The sequence below is a fragment of the Chenopodium album genome, chromosome 2 (genome assembly GCF_948465745.1).
Source record: "Chenopodium album chromosome 2, dcCheAlbu1.1, whole genome shotgun sequence".
NCBI lineage: Eukaryota > Viridiplantae > Streptophyta > Magnoliopsida > Caryophyllales > Amaranthaceae > Chenopodium > Chenopodium album.
In genome coordinates, this window is record NC_137835.1 from 80,443,017 (window position 1) to 80,466,134 (window position 23,118).

At 37.6% G+C, this 23,118-nt stretch overlaps 2 protein-coding genes and 1 long non-coding RNA gene across 3 annotated transcripts; all 3 read left to right on the forward strand.

Moving 5' to 3' along the window:
* Positions 1 to 531: 531 nt before the first annotated feature.
* LOC145577090 (F-box only protein 8-like) lies at positions 532 to 1,680 on the forward strand. The gene has a single exon (XM_081634771.1). It carries the CDS (start codon positions 532 to 534, stop codon positions 1,678 to 1,680), a length of 1,149 nt encoding a protein of 382 aa, XP_081490897.1.
* Positions 1,681 to 12,407: 10,727 nt separating this feature from the next.
* LOC145589401 (uncharacterized) lies at positions 12,408 to 16,496 on the forward strand. Its single transcript, XR_014101673.1, has 2 exons — positions 12,408 to 13,668; positions 16,158 to 16,496. It is a non-coding gene; the product is annotated as an uncharacterized LOC145589401 (long non-coding RNA).
* Positions 16,497 to 21,632: 5,136 nt separating this feature from the next.
* LOC145577124 (uncharacterized) lies at positions 21,633 to 22,250 on the forward strand. The gene has a single exon (XM_081634781.1). The coding sequence runs from the start codon at positions 21,633 to 21,635 to the stop codon at positions 22,248 to 22,250; it is 618 nt and encodes a 205-aa protein (XP_081490907.1).
* The last annotated feature ends 868 nt before the right edge of the window (positions 22,251 to 23,118 follow it).

Genomic DNA, 23,118 nt, shown 5'->3' on the forward strand with positions numbered 1-23,118 from the left:
ATTGTGCACCAATTATATAAGTCTACTTAAATCTAACTTTTTATACTCTGTACTTAATTATTTTATCAAAATAAAATAAAATAAAAAATCAAGAGCATAAAGAGTAAATTATAAGCTCTTTTTTTAAAAAAAAAAAAAAAAAAAAAAGAAGAAAAAGGAAAAATAAAAAGAGCACTTGTCAAATTATCTTGGGTAATTTTGATATCTATGATCGAATTGAATCACATCATCAGCCGTAAACTTGTTAAAATTTTCTTTAAAAAAAAAATTGTTAAAATTTATTTATTTATTTTTTTGGAAAAAAGTCCCTCTTAAATTACTATAATAACCCCTAACCCAATTTTTTTTTTAAAAAAAACCCCTAACCCAGCAAAACGTTTCTATATAATAATTGGTATTTTTGTGTCATAACCAACATTCAATCAAATCAAAGAATCTCGTATAAAACCAAATCAAAGAAACCCGAATTAATTTTTCTCCATCAATCCCTCAATTAACCGCCTTGTTCAATTGAATCACACAAATCCGTCAATGACGAATACTCGATCGAATAGCAGGATGAAGAAGACGATAAATAATTCGTTCGATAAATTACCAAGTGAATTATTCACGAATATTTTTAGCAAACTCCCTGTACAAAACATCCTAAAAGCAAGATGTGTTTGCAAAGAATGGAACTCCATTATTACCAATCAAGATTTCACGTTACTTCATCTTCAACTTCAACCTCGAAACCACTTCTTAAGCCGTCAAGTAGAGCAAGGAGCGTTACCCATTCATCGAACCGACTCCTTAGCTCAAGATGATCAGCTCATTACACCACTAATCTTCCAAGATACTGTTGTTACCCGTGTTGCGAGCTATGTTCATGGAGTGTTACTAATGTACACTACTATTCCGAAACACGAAACCGACAACTCAGATATTATACTGTGGAATCCGTCTATCCGAAAGATGTTGGCAATCCCTTGTTTTATACCGGGAGGGTGGGATTATAGGGTCAAGTTCGGGTTCGGGTTCGATTTCGTGAGTAGTACTTACAAGGTAGTATCCTTATGTCCAGTGAGATTCTCGGAAAGAACAAAGGTTTTCAATCTACGGAATCGTTCTTGGTTAAACCCGAAACAGAGGATAGCTCCAAGGCCTATGATTCATTTTACAGTATTCACAATGGCTATGAATTTTGACAACAGTATTTATTGGCTTGGAAGTATTAAAAGTAGCAACACAACAAAATTGACGCATTTTCTGTGTTTCGATCTTGATAAAGAGGCTTTTACTAGCATGAAATGTCCTGATATCGAGGTCGTGGCCGAGAAGCGGTATCTCAAGAGATGCTCGGCAGTTTTGGATAATTCTTTGGCTGTTTTGGACTACTATGATACACCTAACGGACGACATGGTATTGTATGGAAGGGAGTAAAGTCCGGTTCCGGTTCGGGTTTTTATTGGACTAAACAATTTAAATTGGATGTTACAAATAATGTTCCCCAAGGTTTTTCGCGTCATAAGGTTGAGATGTGGTTTCGTAACTTACCTAAGGGATCGATTTCGAACAACGACCTCGAAAATCATGAGGATGAATTGAGGGCGCTCTCTGGTGTTAATTGGCTGAGGATAAAGTTTCTTGATAGGTATGTGGAAAGTTTAGTACTCTTGCTTGAAGGAAATGATATTTGAGTGATCAATCAAGTGATTACAAATTGGTATTTGAAAGGTTCAACTCTAAGCTACTTTTCGTTAATAATGCTGTTTTCTTCTCAATTAGGACTTCAGTTAGGAGCTTATTAGTGCTTATATTCTTCGCTTTCAATTGATTTTTAGACATTAATTTTTTTTTCATCTTTTTGGTACTCGTAGAGTTGTGTAATTGTTGAAGATAGCACAAAATAAACAAGTGCTAAGTAGATGGGTCGCTTCCAATCAATGTATGGTTGAGTTGTTTGTAACATTTTTTTTTATCTCATGTTCCCTATTTTTTTCATGAATATTGATTGCATACTCTGTCTTTTCAATTATTTAATCGACTGAATCTGATTATATATTTTTTAGAAAAATATGCGAATATGTCATGTATTTGGAATGTAACTAAGTAAGTGTAGGGTGTAATTGGTGAATTGGTCGGGCATTAAATGTTAAGGCAATATAAAAGTTAGATGTGAACATATTAGGCAATGTGAAGCAAGGCGTCCGAAGTTCCGAACAGTTCTGAAGTATCTGAACTGAACATTTCCTTTGCTGTCTAAATGCTTAGGCAAAATGACGGATCAAATTGATTTTTGGCAATAAGTCTATTGTGCACCCTGGTCCATCTAGGATAGCTAGACCACAGGCGATTGTTCAGATTTTATTACCAAATGTTCAAAAGTTTGGACGTGGTGCAGTGTTCGGATTTTTGTACAAAATGTTTAAAATTTGCAATTGTTTAGATTTTTTTACGAAATGTTTAAAAGTATAGGCATACATTGAGATTGTTCAGATATTTTTACTAAATGTTCAAAATTTGCGAGGTTCAGATTTTTTTACTTAATGTTCAAATTTTGCAATTGTCTAGATTTTTTTACTAAATGTTCAAAAGTATAGGTGTGGTCAATGCGATTGTTCATATATTTTTACTAAATGTTCAAAATTTGCGATGTTTCGGATTTTTTTACTAAATGTTCAAAATTTGCAGTTGTTCATATCTTTTTACTGATTGTTCAAAAGTATAAGCATGGTACATTGTAATTGTTCAGATATTTTCACCAAATGTTCAAAAATTTTGATGTTCAGATTTTTTTTAAAATGTTCAAAATTTGCAATTGTTCAGATTTTGTTTACTAAATGTTCAAAAGTATCAGGTAATCGATCATAATAGATACGAATTGATCGATCGAATTCACTTCAATAAATTCAATTGATATTAGAACAATGATTTCATCTACAAATTCATCTAAAAATCAAAAAAAATACAAACAAATTAATGAGAACAGTAAAAACAATCAGGTAATCGATTACGAATTGAAATCAATCAAATTAGCTTTCACAAATTCAATTGATATTAAAACAATTATTTCATCCACAAATTCATCTCTAAATCAAAAAATAAATTTATATTGATCACAATGAGTTCATAATAACAAATCTGGATTGATATCTTTGGGAATTTAAAATTGTTCCATCATGTTAAATGCAGAAATTTAATGGAAAAAAAATCATAGAACAGAGGAGAGGGAAAATAATTTTTTTTTTTTTTAAAAGAATGAAGTAAATTCAATAAAGAAATAAAAAGAGATTAGATAAAAAAAAATTTTTAAAAAAAAAAAAAAAAAAAAAAAAAAAAAAAAAAGAGAGAGAGAGAGAGTGTGTGTGTGTGTTTCTGTAAAAAAAAAAAAAAAAGGAAACCAAATTTTGTAAAGATGGTGGAAAGAAGAAGAAGAGAATGAAGTTGTGTTTCATTTATATAGGGTTGTGTTTTAATAGGGGTTTAGCTATTTTAGATGGACCAGGGTCCATAGAAGAATTTGTAGATTTTTGGTAGAATTCGGGCCGATTTAATTGGGTGTTGGGCTGAGTTCAAAATAAGTCAAATTTGGATTCAAGTTGAGTTGAATCCAAATTGGTTATAGACCAGTGCTATATTTGGATAACAAATTAGAAGGGAAATGGAAAGGAGGGAAATAGGAGGAAGGGGAAGGAAGGGAAAGTGGAGGAAATGATGAACTCCATTTTCCCTCCAAATCTCTCCAATTTTGAAGGGATGGTCTTTATTAAAGGAGGAGGGAAAATGGATCCCTCCCTCCCCCCTTCCCTTTCCTCCCCCAACATAATCCAAACAAGGAAGTTTGTCTCCCTTCCTTTCCCTTTCCTTCCTTTCCTTCCATTTTTTGTTATCCAAACATAGCCCAGATACAAAGTCGAGTTAACTTTGAGTTGTTTAAGCCAAGTTGGGTTAAATGGTTGTCGAGTTGTGTTGACATTAGGTGAATTTGAAGCATTGCTTAAACCCAAAAATTAGTAATAGAACAAACAGAAGTGTTGGTTCATGTTTTTTTTTTTTTTTTTTTTTTTTGAAGCAAAGTGTTGGTTCAGGTTTATTACAAACAAAATCAATTATTTAGCAGCAAAAAAACACAAGAAATGTGGGAATGGAAAAAGTACTTAACAACAATTATTTTTTACATTTTTGATCGATTAAATGATTTTTGGCAAAGTTTTTATAGTTCGTATGTAATTATTTTATCAACTTCCCAAATTTTTTTTTAAATAAATAAAGAGCAAAAGAGTCACATTATAAGCTTGTAAAAAAATGCTTGTCAAATTATCTTGGGTAATTTTGGATATCTATGATCAAATCACAGAGCTAACTAGCTATAAAGTTTGGTACTTACTAAACTATTGACTTAGGGCCTGTTCATATTTACTGAACTGAACTGATTGGAGCTGAATTGAATTGAACTGAATAATTTATGAGAGAAGGAAATTAGGAGCTGAACTAAACTGAACTGAACTAATAGGAGCTGAAATGAACTAAACTGAAATTAAACCGAAGTGAACAGGCCCTCAGTTGTAAATTGGGTACTCACCTTTCACTTGTTGCAGTTAAAGTACTAAACTTTATGCTCAAGTTGTTTTTTGATAACTATTTTTTTCTTTAAGGCCCTGTTTGGTTTGATGTAAAAGGTTTTCATGGAAAATGAGTTTTCCATTTTTTTTTTCCTATTTTCCTTTGTTTGGTTTGTTAAGGGGTGGAAAACAATTTTTCCAAGGGTGGAAAATTCCATCCTTAATGATGAAAAACATTTTCCTTCCTAAAACAAGGGAAGCCACATTTTCCTCTCTCTTCCTTACCTCCTTTTTTTACTTCCCTCTCATTCATCCTTACATTTCCACTCTTATTTTTTTTATTTTTCTTGGACTTTTCTTGTATGCAACCAAACAAAGGAAAACTAATTTGCAATTGTGTTTTTTCTTGAAAATATGTTTTCCATGAAAACTAATTTTCCATTGAAAATGTTTTACATTAAACCAAACGGGGCCTAAAAGAAAACCTTGAAGTCTGAGACATTCAAATCAAGTACTAGGCATAATTGCATATTGGAAAATAATATGAACCCTAATTCCATCAAACGATTCAAACTCTAATTATCAAATTAATCTTTAAATCCAAAATGCGAAGATATTAAATTTGGGGTTCCGAGAAAAGGGGAGGAATTCATCAAAATTAGGGTTCATAATTTACACTCAAATTCCAGAAAATTGCAATTAGGTGACCTTAAAAAAAGTATGAGAAATCATATCTTTGAAAAGAATACCGCGACAAAATGAAGCAAAGCAAATTCTTGAGCGCATTGCTAAACAGGTTCAATCCATTATGCGCAAACATAATTGGCTAATTTCTATTCTGAAATTGCTCTAAGTTTGCACTTGTCTCCGGCGAAACCATTGGAGGCCTCCATAAAAATCTCAACGAAAACCGTGATGAATAGACTGCTACTCCTCCTTAGACTCGGTATTACGCTCAACTAAACTCCATTGCCAAATCATTTTGTAAAACTCAATTTTCACCTTTATTATTTTCTCACTCTAAATCTTCTAAGGTCCAAAGCAGTCTTGAGATAATCCATAATCTTCTTCAATTGATTATTTACCCACTAATGTCACTATTTAAGGTGATTCCCAACTTCTTATTTTATTATCTTGTATTTTATTTTTATTTTTACTCATTAGTGAAAATCAATTGAAGTTGAATTTGTTCATTTTATGTATTAAAAAAAAAAAAAAATTATCCCAGAATATATAAAACAATTTATACCAAAACTTGATGTTTACGAAATATTATGGATCGAAATCTGAAAATATATATATTTTTTTAAACCGGTTACAATCGGGCAACCCAGGTAATATGGCTGGAATATTCTCTCCAGCAAGTACTATTCCATATCTTGAGTACCCAATTTACAACTTCTATAGTTGAGTAACCAATTTACAACCAATGCAAGATTTTTAAGTATCCACTTCTATATATTTCACTTTCAAATCACATCATCAACCGTCAACTTATTAAATATTACGAGAAGAGAGAATAGAGAATATAGAAGAAATATAATTGCTTGCCCTTTCTTATTCCACCACCATAAATATTTATACACCACTTCTCCTTGAGCAACAAGGAAAAGATCTAAACAAATCATATCAAGCTTAGGAAAGTAATTATCCCTTCCTAAGATAAGCTAGAAATAATATCAAATAATATATTGCAAAAGATACTATCATATCTTTCCTAACAATAGCACAAAATAAACAAGTTCTTAGTAGATGGGTCGCTTCCAATCAATGTATGGTTGAGTTGTTTGTAAGTTTTTTTTTCCATGTTTTCTATTTTTTTTCATGAAATATTGATTACATACTCTGTCTTTTCAATTTTTTTATCTACTGAATCTGATTATATCTTTCTAGAATAATATGCGTGTATGTCATACTTGGAATTTTAAGTGTAGGATGTAATTGGTGAATTGGTCGGGCATGAAATGTTTAGGCGTAATGAATGTTAGATGTGGACATTTTAGTCTTTTAGACAATGTGAAGCAAGGCGTCTAAAGAATTTTGAAAATTAGATGTGGACATTTGAGGCAATACAACGGGTCAAATTCAAATCAGCTTTTGGTAGAATTGGGGTTCCGTTATTTGGGTGTCGGCGTATCGGGTTGAGTTCAAGTTCATTATAGATCGGGTACAAATTCGAGTTGAAGCATTGCTCAAACCCAAAATTAATAATTTGTACAAATTAAACAAGTGTTGGTTTAGGTTGGTTACAAACAAAATCAATTGTTGGAATTTGATTGGTATCGGAGAGAATATTTAACATCCAAAAATTTTTACATTTTTGGTCAATTAAATAAATTTAGCTGACCCTAGTGCACCAGGGCAATAAACCAAAATTTGGGTCAAATAGACTAAGGTCTCAAGTGATGCTTATAAGTGTTCTCAAAAAAAAAAAAAAAAAAAAAATGATGCTTATAAGTTTTAATAAAAAAAAAATAAAATCCGCCCATATATTTTAGAAAATCCAAGTTATAGTATAACACTGTCAGTCTGTCAGTATGTTTATCAAGCATTATTCGTAAGCGGTTTCCGTCCAATTAAACCACCCGGTTTTCCACATCAATAAAATAAATTGCCAAACTTTGGTCAAATAACTATTGACTCCATTACTTAAAAGGGTGTTTGGTAAATGGGAATTGAGGGTAGAAATGGGAATTTTAATCCCAAATAAAACAAAATCTCTTGTTTGTTAAATGGGATTGGGATTAAAAAAGGGAATGAGATTGAGAATAAATGGGTGAATTCCCACCATTTTATTACCTAGGGAGGGTAGGTAATAAATGGGTGGGAATGGGAATAAGTGAGAATTGACATTTTTGCCATTAATGAACAAAATGGAGGAGAAAGATTAGTAAGGGTAATTTTATATTTTTGTTATTTATTCCCCATCTATTCTCATCCACTACCCAAACAAAGTATTGTCATATTTTTCTATATTCCCAACAATCAATTCCCACATAAACGTGATTGAACCAAAAGATTTGTCAAAGGATAATTATTTAGTTAACAAAAAAGGTGGACCCCTTGTACCAATCATAAACGTGATTGAACCAAAAGATTTATCTCAATCTTCTATTGGAAAAAATAAGCCAGGGAAAGAAAATACAAGTTTCGAACAACCAAAGAAGAGTTTACAGAAGAACACAGAGGACATCCACGAAGTAACAAACAGAGACCCTAACAATGAATCATCACAGGAGATCACCCATATTTCCTCCACCCTCGGATATCATCCAACTAATGATCCCGACTGAGAAAATTCTATGTGTAGGACAACCGATGGAGATACCATACTTGGGCATAGCAGACCCCCTGACGAATGTTATGGAAGTAAGGATGGAGTCTTGGATGGAGCCGATTCCAGAGCCGATGGAGTTGGTGGTCACCTTGCGGATTCCCAATGAAATAAGTCGGTTGATGAGACTTATATCCGAAGCATATGTAAGTTCTTTGCCTCATGTTCCTAGTTTAATGGAAGATACAATTCCGAACTTAGCTCCGAATTCTCTGCCTATTTCTTGTATGGTCTGGAATGTACAAGGGGCGGGTAGTCGTACTTTTATTAGAGCAATTAAAGAAATTGTTAGAAATCATAAACCAAATGTGATAGCTCTTGTTGAAACCCACATGGGTGGACACCAAGCAGAACGTATTTCTGAAATTTTGGGTTACTCGGGACACACTAGAGTTGATGCCCAAGGTTTTAGTGGTGGGATTTGGATGTATTGGAAACCTGAACTAGTCTAAGTTGAGCCAATTATGCAACATAATCAACACATTACTATGAATATTATACGTACGGGAGGTGACCCGTGGTATTTTACCGCTGTGTATGCAAGCCCGGATTCTGTGAAACGTAGTGATTTATGGCGTGATCTCAAGGATTTTGCCGCAACTCATAACAAACCTTGGTTGATCGCCGGTGATTTTAATGATACTAGATTTACTCATGAACGTAGTTCTAGTTGCCCTGAAACGTCAAGACGTACTGCAAGGTTTAACGAATGGGTGGAGGATATGGATTTGTTGGAGGTAGAATTCAGTGGGCCGAGTCACACTTGGGCTCGTGGTAACTCGGTGGAAACTAGGACTAGTGCCAGGCTTGACAGGGCACTTTGTAACGGTGAATGGAGCCTCAGATTCCCGAATGCAGGAGCAAAAAATTTACCGGCTATAGCCTCTGACCATTGCCCAATTTTAATCTCACCAAATGGATTTGCACCTATCTCTTCTATTAATAAACCTTTTAAATTTCAAGCTGCATGGTTGATGCATGATCAGTTTCGGGGCTTTTTAGAGGATAAATGGGATAAAAATTGCCCACTTGTCCCCTTGCTGAAAATGATGGGTAATGAACTTCAAGAGTGGAACAAAGAAGTGTTCCATAATATTTTCAAAAAGAAGAGGAATCTGCTTGCTAGAATTGGTGGAGTTCAAAAAAATTTGGCGCAACAAAAATCAAGAGATCTTATTAAGCTTGTAGCAAAACTCCGGAAAGAATTGGATGATGTTCTTGAGCAAGAAGAGTTATTATGGTACCAAAAATCAAGAGTGGAATGGATTCGTGATGGTGACCGTAATACCTCTTATTTTCATCTTAGTACGATTGCTAGAAGATGGAGAAATAATATTCATGCAATTAAAGAAAGTGTGGACGGCAATTGGCTATATGAGAAGGAACAAATACAACAAAATATTGTAGCATATTCCATAATTTATTTTCTGCAGAAGAAACCAATTCCCTTGGTCCTCTTCCAACTGATGTGTTTCCAGAATTCACTACAAGAGACTGGGATATGCTTTCTCGCCCTTTCGTTAAATGTGAAGTTGAGAGAGCTGTTTTTGAAATGGGTGTAATGAAGGCCCCGGGGCCGGATGGTTTTCAAGCTTTGTTTTTTCAGAAACACTGGGACTTAGTGGCAGAAAATGTGTACAAGGTGGCTCTAGATGCTCTGAATGGTAATGGCCTCCCGGAAAGTCTAAATGAAACTTTTATTTTCCTCATCCCAAAGATCGATAATCCGGAGCTTGCCTCTCAATTTCGCCCCATTAGCTTGTGCAATGTGGCATATAAGATTATAACAAAAACCATAGTGAATAGAATCAAGCCAATGATGCCTCACTTAACCTCTTGTACTCAGACAAGCTTTGTTCCCGGAAGACAAATTACAGATAATATTGTCATCGTTCAGGAAGTTATTCATACGATGAAAAATAAAAGAAGTGGAAAGGGTCTTATGGCGATTAAAATAGACTTTGAGAAGGCCTATGATCGCCTTAGGTGGGATTTTATTCGGGATACCTTATATGAAATTCGGTTTCCCCCCCTTATGCTAGATCTTATAATGGAATGCATCACTACTTCCTCTATGCGGGTAATGTGGAACGGAGAGCCTACACATGAATTCAAGCCGGAACGTGGTATCCGTCAAGGTGACCCTCTATCACCATATATTTTTGTATTATGTATGGAAAGGTTGAATCAACTTATTGAGGAGTCAATTATTCAGAATTTATGGAAACCTATCTATGCTAGTAGGAACGGTCCTAAGCTCTCGAATTTATGCTTTGCTGATGATATAATTTTATTTGCGGAGGCTACAATTGAGCAAGCAATTATAATCCAAGAATGCTTGGCGCGCTTTTGTAGTGCATCTGGGCAGAAGGTAAGCTACTCCAAATCAAGAATATATTTTTCCCAAAATATGTGTACGGAAGAAATCACTCCTATCTGTCATGCTTTGGGGATTGATGAAACTGATGACTTGGGAACTTATCTTGGCATGCCTACTCTCACAAGTAGGGTGACCCGAGATACTTTTGCGTATCTTTGTGAGAAGATTGACCGAAGACTTGCAGGATGGAAATCAAAATATATTTCTCTAGCTGGTCGAATTACTTTGGCAAAAACTACTCTGACTACTATGAGCTCCTATGCAATGCAAACGGCAAAAATCCCCCGTTCGATTTGTGATGAGATTGATAAAAAACGAGGCGTTTCATATGGGGAGGGGATGAAGAACACCGCAAAATTCACCTTCTTTCATGGGATTGCCTCCAAAAGCCTAAAGAACATGGAGGCTTGGGGTTAAGATCTTCAAGGCAATTAAATGCGGCTTTTCTCACCAAGCTTGGTTGGAGGGTGTTAACGGAACCAAATGCTTTACGGGCTCGTGCACTCCGAGCTAAATATTGCAAGGGGAGGTGCGACATTGATATGTTCGAATCCAAGGCAAATATGTCTAATGTTTGGAAGGGTATTTCGGAAAATGCTAAATATATAAGTGAGGGCTCAAGGGTAGCTATTAATAATGGTGCCTCAACTCTTTTTTGGGACCATAATTGGGCTATGCCGAGTCCCCTAAGGGCTGCTGCCATTAAGGATATTCCAGAGTGTTTGGATGGTGCTACGGTTGAAGAATTGTGGGATGAAGAGAAGGGATGGAAATGGGACTTTTTTGCAGAATTATTACCGGCTAACATCTTGAGATTAATTGAGGCACATGCTCTTCGCAAAGATCCTTCAGTTGGAGATATGCTTTATTGGGGGAATGGAGTTAAAGGAAATTTTACAATAAAGTCAGCTATGCAAATCATCAAGAAGGAAGATGATATAGGGGATGATGGTTCTTGGAAACTCATATGGAAACTAAAAGTGCAACAAAGAGCAAACGTCTTTCTATGGTTGGCTATGCACAACCGCATAATGACAAATGCTAATCGTGTTAAGCGCAACTTGACAAACAACCCCTGGTGTCTAAATTGCCACAATCATGAAGAAACTACCCTGCATGCTTTGCGAGATTGTAGAACTGCTCGAGAAGTATGGAGGCAAATTGGAGGTCCTGCTGCTAACCCGGGATTTTTCCATGGTAATTTGCAACAATGGATTGCAAGAAACATTAAGGTCCAGACTCGAAGTGATTTGTCACCAGAGATTTGGCCTACTTACTTTACAATTACCATTTGGTGGATTTGGAGATGGAGGAACAATGTTGTGTTCGGTCGGGCTCAAGAAAATCCAATTGATGTTAATCAATTCTTGCTGGCACGGTTTGAGGAAGTTTGGCGTGTGCTAGGAGAGGATATTCACAGTAGCAACCGGACTACTAATGTGCGAACAGAGGCATATATTAAGTGGCAAGCACCCTCAGTTGGCTGGCTAGCATTGAATACTGATGGAGCAGCTAGAGGAGCCCCTGGGCCAGCTGGTGGTGGAGGACTGTTACGTGACTCTACTGGTAAAATGTTGTACGCCTTCTCGCTGAAGCTGGGTGATTGTAATGCTTTTATGGCCGAATTGAAAGCAGTTGAATATGGGTTGGAACTTGCTAAACGAATGAGAGCAGCCAAGATTCAAGTTCAATTGGATAGCCAAGTAGTAGTGGCTGCTTTACATAATGAAGAAAATCACCGAGGACAAGGTTTTCATGTAATAAGACGATGCAAGCAGCTTATTGATGACAACAGTTGGCAAGTACAACTACTACATATTTATCGAGAAGCAAATAGAGCAGCGGATTGGCTAGCTAACCAAGGTGTCGTTCAGAACAACAATTCAGAGTTGATTCAATTCCCGCCTATTGAACTAGGTCGAATTCTTCATGATGACATCGTTGGGGTGGCCTTGCCACGTTTAATTATTGTTTAGCTTTATTTTTGTTTGTTTCCCGGGGTTTTTTGCCCCTCATTTGCATCAAAAAAAAAAAAAAAAAAAAAAAAAAAACAATCAATTCCCATATTTTAGTCCCCAAACTCCCATTCCCACATTCCAAACGCCCCGAAATAGTCAAATGAATGAAATACCTAGTGCTCCAAAAAAAATAAAAAATAAATAAATAAAAAAAAGCCTAGTTCTCCAAGAGTACCAACTCTACCGCTCATCATCTCTTTGGCTTAATTATGTGTTGAATGGCCGAATTGAGTTGAATGGAGGGGGAATTCTCACGGGACGACAATTTGCCGGCGGAATTATTGTTGGAGATCTTGACATGGCTACCTTCAAAAACCCTTTTAAAATTCAGGTCTGTTTGTAAAACCTGGTGTTCTTTCATTGATTCCTCCAATTTCATTTCTTTGCATCTTAATCGTTACAACAAAAATCCCCAAAAATTAGGTCATCATCTGATAGCAATTGAAAGATCTGTAGGCGAGGGATGTAAATTCACAATTCGTAGTAGTGACAAATTGACTACGATTGCAGATCTTGTTGAATTTCCTGAAACACATTCAATTTCTGGAAACTGTAATGGGTTGATTTTGTTGAGATACAATAGGAATGCCGTTCGATTGTGGAACCCTTGTATAAGAAAATCATTGTTTATTCCCCATTGTCCTTTTGCGACTCCGTGTTGTTCTGTTGCCTATGCTTTTGGATTTTCCCGTTCTAGTAATGATTATAAGGTGCTTGCCATTAAGACTTTTATTCATAGGTTTAATGATGATGCCTGGATTGCTGTATACTCACTCACTGATCACCTTTGGAGGGAAAAACCGAATCCGGTCAGTAAGTCGGGTTGGGCTATATCGGGGTTTAGGAGTGAAGGAGGGTTACTTTTTGTGGAGGGGTTGTATATTGGATTAATAGAAATCGTAAAGCTAATGCGAAACTCTACTTGTATGACTTTGATGTTGAAGAATTTAGTGTTATGCAACTGCCTGATGCTGTGAAAGAAGGCGCTAATAGGTTTATTTTTGCTCATGGTGAGTACTTGGGTGTTTTAATGATGTCATCTGAAAGTAGCTGCATATGGGTTTTGGAAAAGGATGGCGGAGATAATCCATGGAGGCTATGGTTTAAGGGAGATCCGAATTTAGATGCTCCCAAAGTGTTTGATTGTTCAAGTATTGTCTATGGTCAAAAGAGCAATACGTTTTTGTTGTTCAACACTCACAATCACGTTACGATGTCTTATAACATTGCAAGCAACCAAATAAGAACTATGATGAGTAGCTGGATATTTTTCCAGACGTATGTAGAAAGCTTGGTTTTGCACAAAGGTTTTGATGAGACTCTCGCATCTTTCCTATGAAATTGATGAAGGGTTGATAATGGCTGATTCTGGAAGGTCACAGCGCGGGCAGGTAATACTTGTTCTTAATCATGTGATTTTTTTTTTTGCACTTACATCTTCTGAAATTTGTAAAGTACACATTGCGATATATTAATTGTGTTTTGTTATGCTTTAAAATGAATTGTTTAGGAAGACTTGCTTTGTTGTTCTATATAGAGATTTCTTGAACTTGTTCTTATAAAGATCTTATAACCTTTTATCACATATACCTGATGATGGTGTAGTTAATGTGTAAACCTAATAAAGAAATAAGGTTAGTAAAGTGGATATATCCTCTGGTATACTATATATCAACCATCAATGAAGGTAGTTTTTTTCATTAGGTAGTTTTTTTTTTTTTTGCAAAATCTCCACTTTATAAGGTAGTTTTTTACAATAATATATCCACCGGAATATCGTTGAAATACATAGTTCTTTAATAAAATATTAGGTTCCTAAAACAAATTTTTGCATTAGTGGTAATTAAATCTACTTAAGCTTCAAATGGAACTGATGAAGACTGACTATTAAACAGATTATTTTCATGTGATTAGTATGGCAAGTCTTAAGGAGTTAAGGGTGTAATATTTGTTGAAATATGAAATAACATAGTGATCTATCTTGTTTATAACACAATCATATAGTGATTGTTGTTATTATATACTAAGTATACAAGGGTTGTTGGCATTTAGCTTTGAATTTCATGTACATGATACAATACTATTATCTGTTGCAGTCTGGTGGATGTGGCATTAATATTAAGTGGTAACTTTTAGGGCTCTGTACTTTTTATTTTTTTGTTTATTTATAGTGTTGGCAGGGGTAATGATGACGATGATGTGACATAAGGTAATATGGTAATTAGTTTGTCATCATTTGTGTCTATTCTTGTCGTGAAAATTAGGTTGGTAACTTGGTGTTAGCATTCTCAATGTAAATTAGATCCTAATTAGTAGAATTGAACGTGGGAGGTTTGTGCTGAAAAATCAATACCAAATTCTGAGTCAATGCTAGTGACATGCTAAGTATGATCCTCACCCATCAGTCTTCACTGTGGAGTCTTGATCACCCACCTAGCACATAGTGCTTTGGAGTATTACGAGTGAATGAAAACCCCTGGTGTATCTTAGATTAACAGTTTTTATATATGATCTTAATTATTTGCGGATTTTGTCTTAAGCTTTGATTCTGTTGAAACTCCCAAGTTCTAAACATGTTTATCTCCATACCAAAATAAGAAACGTGAAAATAGCAACACTTTACCACAATAAGCAGATCCCAAATGTTTCCAAAATAGTCTAGTAGTCAAAACAAGGAACTGGAAGAGGAAGCATCTGGTGAATACTTTTAGGTAGACATGTAAAACCATGAAGTTTTGGAGGAAGGTCTGTCAGGGTTGCCAGTGAAATTTTCAAATGTGTGTGTGTTAAACATGAAGTTTTCTAGACTGTAATTGATTCCTTAGATTACATTTCTGTGAATTGTAAAATGAAAGTAAACAATTGTAACACACATCTGCTTGCCATTGCATGTTTAAGCTGTGCGTGATGTGCATAGGAAAGCTGCTCATATTATGAATAATCTATAATTCATATTTTCATACTTTTTTTTTTCTTTGCACTATTTTGGACCGATGCCTATATAGAAGCCAACCTGAGACTTTGAGAGGATGATACAAGACTGTAGAACCCCTGCATGGGAAAGTCCTTGCTACTTCCTCAATTGTCTTTTTCATTCACTGGTATTCAGATAATTATACAGTTGTTTCCTTTGGGGTTTCAGTTGTGTCAATGTAATTTATCTACTAAATAGTGATATGTGGAGCATCAAATTCTGATAGGATAAATGTTATTGATTAGCATGAATAGCATCTATAAAATGGTGTTGGGTACTTATTCTTACAATGCTTTGATGATACCTAATGTATTTAGAACCAAGGGACACATCTTTTCTCCAATTTACTCTGATGTCAAAAAGTATAAGCTTTGTGAAACTGCCAGTCGCTGCAAAAGATATTAGAGTCAGGTCTAAAACTTCTTCCTCTGTGAGTCATTAGTAGTTTTCACCTTGTCTTCTTAAGGAGCCTTCATACAGGTTGATAAAAAGGAGGATGGAGAGGATCAACGGGGATATATGGTCTACCTAGAGATTATAGGTGATTGCTAGTTTCTTCCATACACTTTTTTTTTCCCATAAAGATTACAATTAAGTGGATTCATGGGGAAACAGAATTCTTTAGTAGATATCTTTGCGCACTGAAAGCAACATATTGCAAATCTGTGGACTATAAGCCTTGTACAGTTGTTTGTTCAAGTGCTAATGTTATTTTTGGTATGACATAAGGATGAAGCTCTGTAATAGTTGTGCTTTGCTATCAGATTTTGGTTGTTACATTTGTCATTTAATATCTGCATTTTGTCCATTATCAACTGTCAATTTGTCATAGACCTTTTTTTTTTTTTTTTAAGAAATTGCCATACTGTAAAATTTGATACTGACTGGATTACTTGTTCTTTACAGAGATGCATACTATTAGCGCCCATTGCCTGAAGTTGCTAAATGCTCAGTTTAATTTTCTGTTGGTACTGCCGCTCTACCATGGTGTAATATGCTGGTGCGTGCCTAAGCCCACATGTGAGACCGTGAATGTATGCCTAAAGCTCACATGTAACTGATGTAAGAGCTAAGAGTCATATTTTGGCTGATGTATTTATAGCCTGTATCAGTTCAGTCCAAGTACATGCAAGACTGTTAATTAGTACTCAGTACAAAATATATGTTGTTAATGTAATTTATAAGTACACTACAAAATATATTGGTCTGTTTTATATGTATATCAGGTGTGCTATTCAGGGACAATTCTCCATAGCTTTTGTTCAACCTACTTGTTTTTCATGGCCTTATGATTTATGATTAAGAGGATAAAGGCATAACAGGTCTTGTTAGATTCACATCCATTTAGTCATTACCAAATACAATACAAAATATTCCGTATTCATTATAGATTAAATCTGATTGAATTTTTTCCAACGGAATGCATGATTTCCATTTTCACTTTTTTTTTTTTTTTTTTTTTTTTTTTTTAAATACTTCCTCCGTTTTTATTTAGTTGACGCGTTTGATTTAGGCACATATATTAAGGAGATGAGAGAGAGTGAGAGAGAATAATAAAACAAGTGGGGTTGCTTGTGAATGCAAGGTAGAAAACTTACCCCAAAATGAAACGTGTCAACTAAAAAAAAACTTCCTAAAAAGAAATAAGTGTCAATTAAAAAGAAACAGAGGTAGTAATTCTTTCTCTTACATAATTTACTATATTAGATCCTATTTGACTTTTTCGAAATTATATTTCATATAAAATTTACCATTAAACGTTACATACATGTTTTTTTTAGGAAATATACACTTTAATAATCCCAACTATTGCCGATTTACCTACAACAATCCCAACTAGGGTTTATTTTTTAACAATCCTAACTATGCACCCAGTTTTCCTCCAACAGACCCAAAAACCGGTTACTTGTTGAAAGGCTAAACCTTTTTTTAAAAAACATTTAAGCGCCACATGTCAACACATGATTGGCTGCATAATATTAAAAAAATTACAAAAAAAAGGGAAATTCTCATTGGTAGCCGCTTACTTTTGCATATTTCCAATGGTAGCCACTTTGTATATGAATTATCTTTGGTAGCCTCCTATTTTTAAAATGTTACTTCCATGACCTTATTTAGCTAAAACCGTTAACTGGCTGTTAAGTTTAACCGAGGTTAGTGTTATAATAACTAAAAATACTTAACTAAGGTTAGTTATCGTAATTTAATTAATCTTTAAAAAAAAAAAATAACCACCCCTCCCTCAACCAGCCAGCCACCCCCTTCCCTCTCCCCCTCCACTGTTGGAGTCGGTACCGGCACTGAAGCTCAATTTCCAAGCCCCTACTCCCTCACGCACCAAGTCCGCAACACCAGCAATCGGGCAGTTCTCCATGACCACCACACACTGAACAACCAACCACCGTCACACCAACCTGCAACCAGCATCACCACACCGCCTCACTACCGAGTAGCGCCGCTAGCCCATAATTTATAGTCGCAAGCTTCAATTTTAGCCCAAATCAATTGATTCAATTAAGCCAACTACCATGTTTTTTTTTAATTCTTGTTGATGATAATGCTAACTGACATGATGGTGACGGTCAGCGAGGACAATTGATGATGGTTGATTGGTGAAGATAGTGAGTAGCAAAAGAAAGGAAAGAAGAACGACTTTGGTTTTGGGGATTTTAATTTCATAAAAACAGGGAAAGTGTATTGGTGGTTGTGGTAGATTAGGGGGGGGGGGACGAGGAGGGACGATTGAGGGTTGGGGAAAGGCAGCCAGTGTAAGTGGGAGGGGCAGCCGGAGCGGCGCCGCCGGAAGTAGAGGGGGAGGGGGGACTACGGGAGGGAAGTGGCTGGGCTAGTGGTTGGGTGGAGGAGGGATGTTTTATAATTAAAATTAATTTTTATTTTTTATGAAACATAAAAAAATACTATTAATTTAATTAAAAATAATTCAGTTAAATTTAACACCCACTTGACGGTTTATAGTAATTAAGGTTACGGAAGTGAAAATGTTAAGAGTATGAGGCTACCAAAGATAATTCATATACGAAGTGGCTACCATTGGAAATACGCAAAAGTACGAGGCTACCAATGAGAATTTCCCAAAAAAAAAAAGAAAAAAACAAATTACCAAAAACCATCTCAGCCACCCTCCTTCTCCCTTCACCCACCATGAAACCTTAAGCCAACCACCAGCCACCCCAAAACCACCGGTCAACGAGCCCTCCCAACCCCCAAAACCACCGGCTACGCGAAAACCTCCCAACCCACAAAACCACTGGCCACGACACAACAGTTACTCCTCCAGATCGCCAATCATGACCCTCCCAACCCTTAAAACCACCAGCCACGATCCAACCTACTCTAACCCCTAATCGCCGCCTGGTTGCCGCAACAACAATAACAACTACAATACCAACACAGTTGCCTCAACGTCATCAACACATAAGCAGGCCACCAACAATTCAACCGGCCTCCAATAATCGGCGCGTTGGGGAGTTTCTCTAGCACGCGGATCTAGGCGGAGAAGGAGATAAGGAGGGAGGTTTAGGTGGTTTCACGAACAGAGCTAGGCGGAAAATGAGGGAGGTTGGGGTGGTTTCGCGATCGGGTAAACAAGTGGGAGGTTGGGGTGGTTTTGCGATCGAGCAAACAGGTGGAAGGGGTGGTGGTTTCGCTGATGGCTGGGGGTTTAGGTTGGTTTGAGTTCGCGAATGGCCGACAAGTTGATGGTTGGTGGTTTAGGGTGGCTTCGCAAATGGCCGACGAGTTGATGGCGGAATCCGGCTAGGCTACGGGGGATGAGGGTGGCAGTGAGGGAGGAGATGTTTTTTTTTTTTAATTATTATTATTTTTTTAATTTTTTTTAACCACTTATGTGATGCCACGTGTCAAAGGAACCTGTTATATTAGGTTGATGACTGGCTGGGTCTGCTCTAGGAAAATTGGGTGCATAGTTAGGATTGTTAAAAAATAAACCTTAGTTGGGATTGTTATATGTAAATCGGCAATAGTTGGAATTATTAAAGTGTATTTTTTCCTTTTTTTTATGTATTAAACTCAATTGCTTCAAACTTAGGGCCTGTTCATATTTACTTATTTTCAGTTCAGTTCAGTTCAACTCCAATCAGTTCAGTTCCAATCAGTTCAGTTCAGTTCAGCTCTTAATTTCCCTCTCTCATAAAATATTCATTTCAGCTTAGTTCAGTTCAGTTCAGTTCAGTTCCAATTTTTTCAGTTCATTTCAGTTCAGTTCAATTCAGTTCAGTTCAGCTCCAATCAGTTCAGTTCAGTTCAGTTCAGCTCAGTTCAGTAAATATGAACATGCCCTTAATGCTAGAATTAATTATTGGTCAAGTTAAGGTTGTTGCAACTTGCAAGTCAAGTGAAAGGAGAGTTAAACTTTTATTGGGCCAAATTAAATCATTGATTAAATGGCTAATAATGAGAGAACCAATGAAAAGTAAAATACATGCAAATACAAATTATATATGCAATATTTTCCTAATACTACGTACTATAAATTTGGGCTTTCATTTTTCTTGTAAGTTGTAATACATATTGACCTTATGTCCTTATTGTACGGGATATACCGGTAGCATCTATAATATGTCGGTAACATAGTGCCGTGCAGTTTAAAGCCCTCGTTAATCATTGAATAAATCATGTCCTTACCGGCATAAGTCTCTGCCACGTGGAGAGCTGCTTCTCGTAACGTGGCATGTCCCTCTGGTACGTGGAGAGTTGCTTGGTGCCCCGTAGGCACCTGCTATTTACAAGGTCGGTGTATAGGTGGCACCTGCTTGGTTGTGTTCCTATAAATACCCAAGCAAATCCCCATTTCAAAGGTAGAATCTCTCTATCTCTCTCTCTCTAAAAACACTTTCTCTCTCTTCTTTCACTTTCTTCTCACAAATGTACTGACTTTAGCATCGGAGTGGTTATTCCCGGATAACCCCCGGGCTAGCTAATATGTATTGGCTGTGTAGGTGAGCAATTGGACAGTAAACCATTACCACCCCTCGGACATTAACGGAAGCAGAATTCAGCAGGAACAATTGGCGCTAGAAGGAGGGGATAGTAATAACTTCTATCGTCCAACAGGACCTCTCACAGTCATGGAAGGAAGTAAGGAAACTACAGTACCAATACCAGAAGTTGATAACCGGCAATATGATAACAGTATCTTTAATGCTAACGCGAATAAAACTGTAAATAGCCTACCAGAAATCGTGGTCAAGGATGAAACTCATCTCCTTCACGGTAACACAACGAACATGCCCATAACGCCTGACCGCAATAGAGCAGTAACCCCAGATCCCTTGGAGGGGTTTACCCCGGAGGAGCTAGAGATAACGGCTAAGGTCATGCAGGCTATGTCTAAAAAAAGAAAGGAAGCCGAGTTAACGGCAGGGGAGATATTGGGTGATGTACCGACAAAGCCGCTAATAGTGAACCTGGAGAGTCAGTTCAATCAGGCGGGACAACAACAACCGTTAAGGAGCCGGGGCCGAGAGACCATACCGGCTGAGCGCCAAATCACACGAGGCGCCCAAGTGGGGGATTCAGGTTCTTATCGGCATGAGGTTTCCAGTGGATTGGAAAGGCGGACAGCCAGGGCGATCATCAGGCCCAGGATATCTCCGTTTACGCAAGAGGTACTTGACCAACAAATGGAGAAAATAAAGATGACGTCCTGTACTTATGACGGTAAGGGGGACCCTAAGCGGTATGTAGCTGCTTTTGAGAGTCACGTGTTGCTATATACCGACACCAATGCTGTGTGGTGTAAAGTTTTCCCTACGACTCTTACCAGGGCAGCTTCGGATTGGTTCTCCAATTTAGAGCCGGGATCAATTGACTGTTTTGAGACCCTGGTGGAGTTGTTCACGGGTCAATACATAAGTAATAGTGCGAGACAAAGGACATCTGGCGAGCTCATGGCTATTCAGCAACGAAAAGAGGAATCGCTCAGAGATTTCATCAGGCGCTTCAATAACGAGGCTAATACCATACCAAAATTGCAGCAAGAAATTGCCGTGATGGCGTTGATGAATGGCTGGGTGACAACGATTTTAAAAAATACATGTCGCGGAAGTCATTCCCAAATTTAGGGGTAGCATTTTCCAAGGCTCACGAATACATAAAAAGTGAGGAACTGCTGAAAACGAGCCGTCAGATATCGTTAGCAGAACCCTCCAGGAGGCAAAGTGATAGTAGCCCAAACGCCCAGATGGGTGGGATAAGCAGGTTACAGCCGCAGGTCAGCAAAGATCTGGAAGACCGGCAAGGGGATTGGGCCGTTATAGCAGCTATACGCAGTTAAATACCCCGAGAGCGGCAATTTATTCAATAAACCAGAATAGAGAAGATTGGAGTCGGCCGGCACCGATGATAACGAAGGGCCGGGACGTGAAGAAATATTGCATGTTTCATGGAGATGTCGGTCATTACACCGAAGAATGTGTTCAATTAAAAGAGAACATTGAAGATCTCATAAGGAAAGGGCGATTGTCTCAGTATCGTACTCAAGCAGGTCCCAGCCGGCAGAAAAATGCACAGCCCAGGCAAACCGAGTACCGAAAGCAGGGAGATTCATCGATGCAAGATGATGCTTACAGACAGAATCATGCGAAAACATCCCGACAGGGAGGTAATCCGACAGGGCGCAAAATAACAATCGATGTTATTACGGGAGGACCAGTATACGGGGGTTCCGTAAGCGGGGCGAAGAAGAGTTTGTCGGAATACCGGCACCTAGTGAACGCATTGAGCGTAGAGGAACGACCTCGACCTTCTCCCATGCTTTCGATATCTTTTTCGGAGGAAGACGCTAAGGGAATAGTCTTCCCTCATGATGATCCGTTGGTGCTGATATTGACGGTAAATGGAGCAGATATCAAGCGGGCACTCGTTGATGGCGGGAGTTCCGCCAATATCCTGTTTGCTAGAGCTTTTGATGCCATGAGAATTGGCCGAAAATACTTAACGCAGTGTCTTATCCCGTGATAGGTTTCAACGGATCAACGGTAAGACCTGAAGGTAGTATAGTTCTTCAGGTTCGAATGGGAGAGGGTCCGACAGTAAGAGATGTCATGGCGGAGTTTTTGGTGATTGATGTGCCATCCGCTTACAACGCCATTGTCGGTAGGCCCTTAATTCATGACATGCAGGCTGTGGTGTCGACGTACCACTTAACAATGGTATATGTATCCAACGCGGGAACGACAGAGCGCGTACGGGGTAGTCAGACTATGGAAAGAGAGTGTTATGTTTCGGCACTGAAGCAGCCAAGCCGACGGCCAACTTGTGAACAGACACCAACCAAGCGAGAACGAGTTCCCTCCACACATGATTTGGCCATGGAAAATTTTGATACCCGACCGATAACTGCGCCACGCCCTTCCCCAGGAGGCGAGACCGTAGAGATCGAATTGCAGCCCGGGGTTCCCGGAAGGGTAGTGCGTGTTGGATCCGATATGGATGTCGACACGCGCTGCCATTTGGTGGAATTGTTACGAGAAAGTGCTTATGTGTTTGCTTTCTCGGCAGACGAGATGCCTGGGATACATCCCGACGTTATAGTACATAAGCTGAATGTCGACAGGAGAGCAAGACCCGTTCGACAGAAGAAAAGGAACTTCTCAACAGAGAAAATCGAGGCTATTCAATCGGAGGTAAATAAATTGCTAGCGGTGGGTTTTATCGAACCCTGCACGTATCCAGAATGGTTAGCAAATGTGGTTATGGTTAAGAAGTCGTCAGGGAAGTGGAGAATGTGCGTGGATTTTACGGACTTGAACAGAGCCTGCCCGAATGATTGCTATCCCTTGTCGAGGATAGATAGATTGGTAGATTCCACTTCCGGTCACGCACT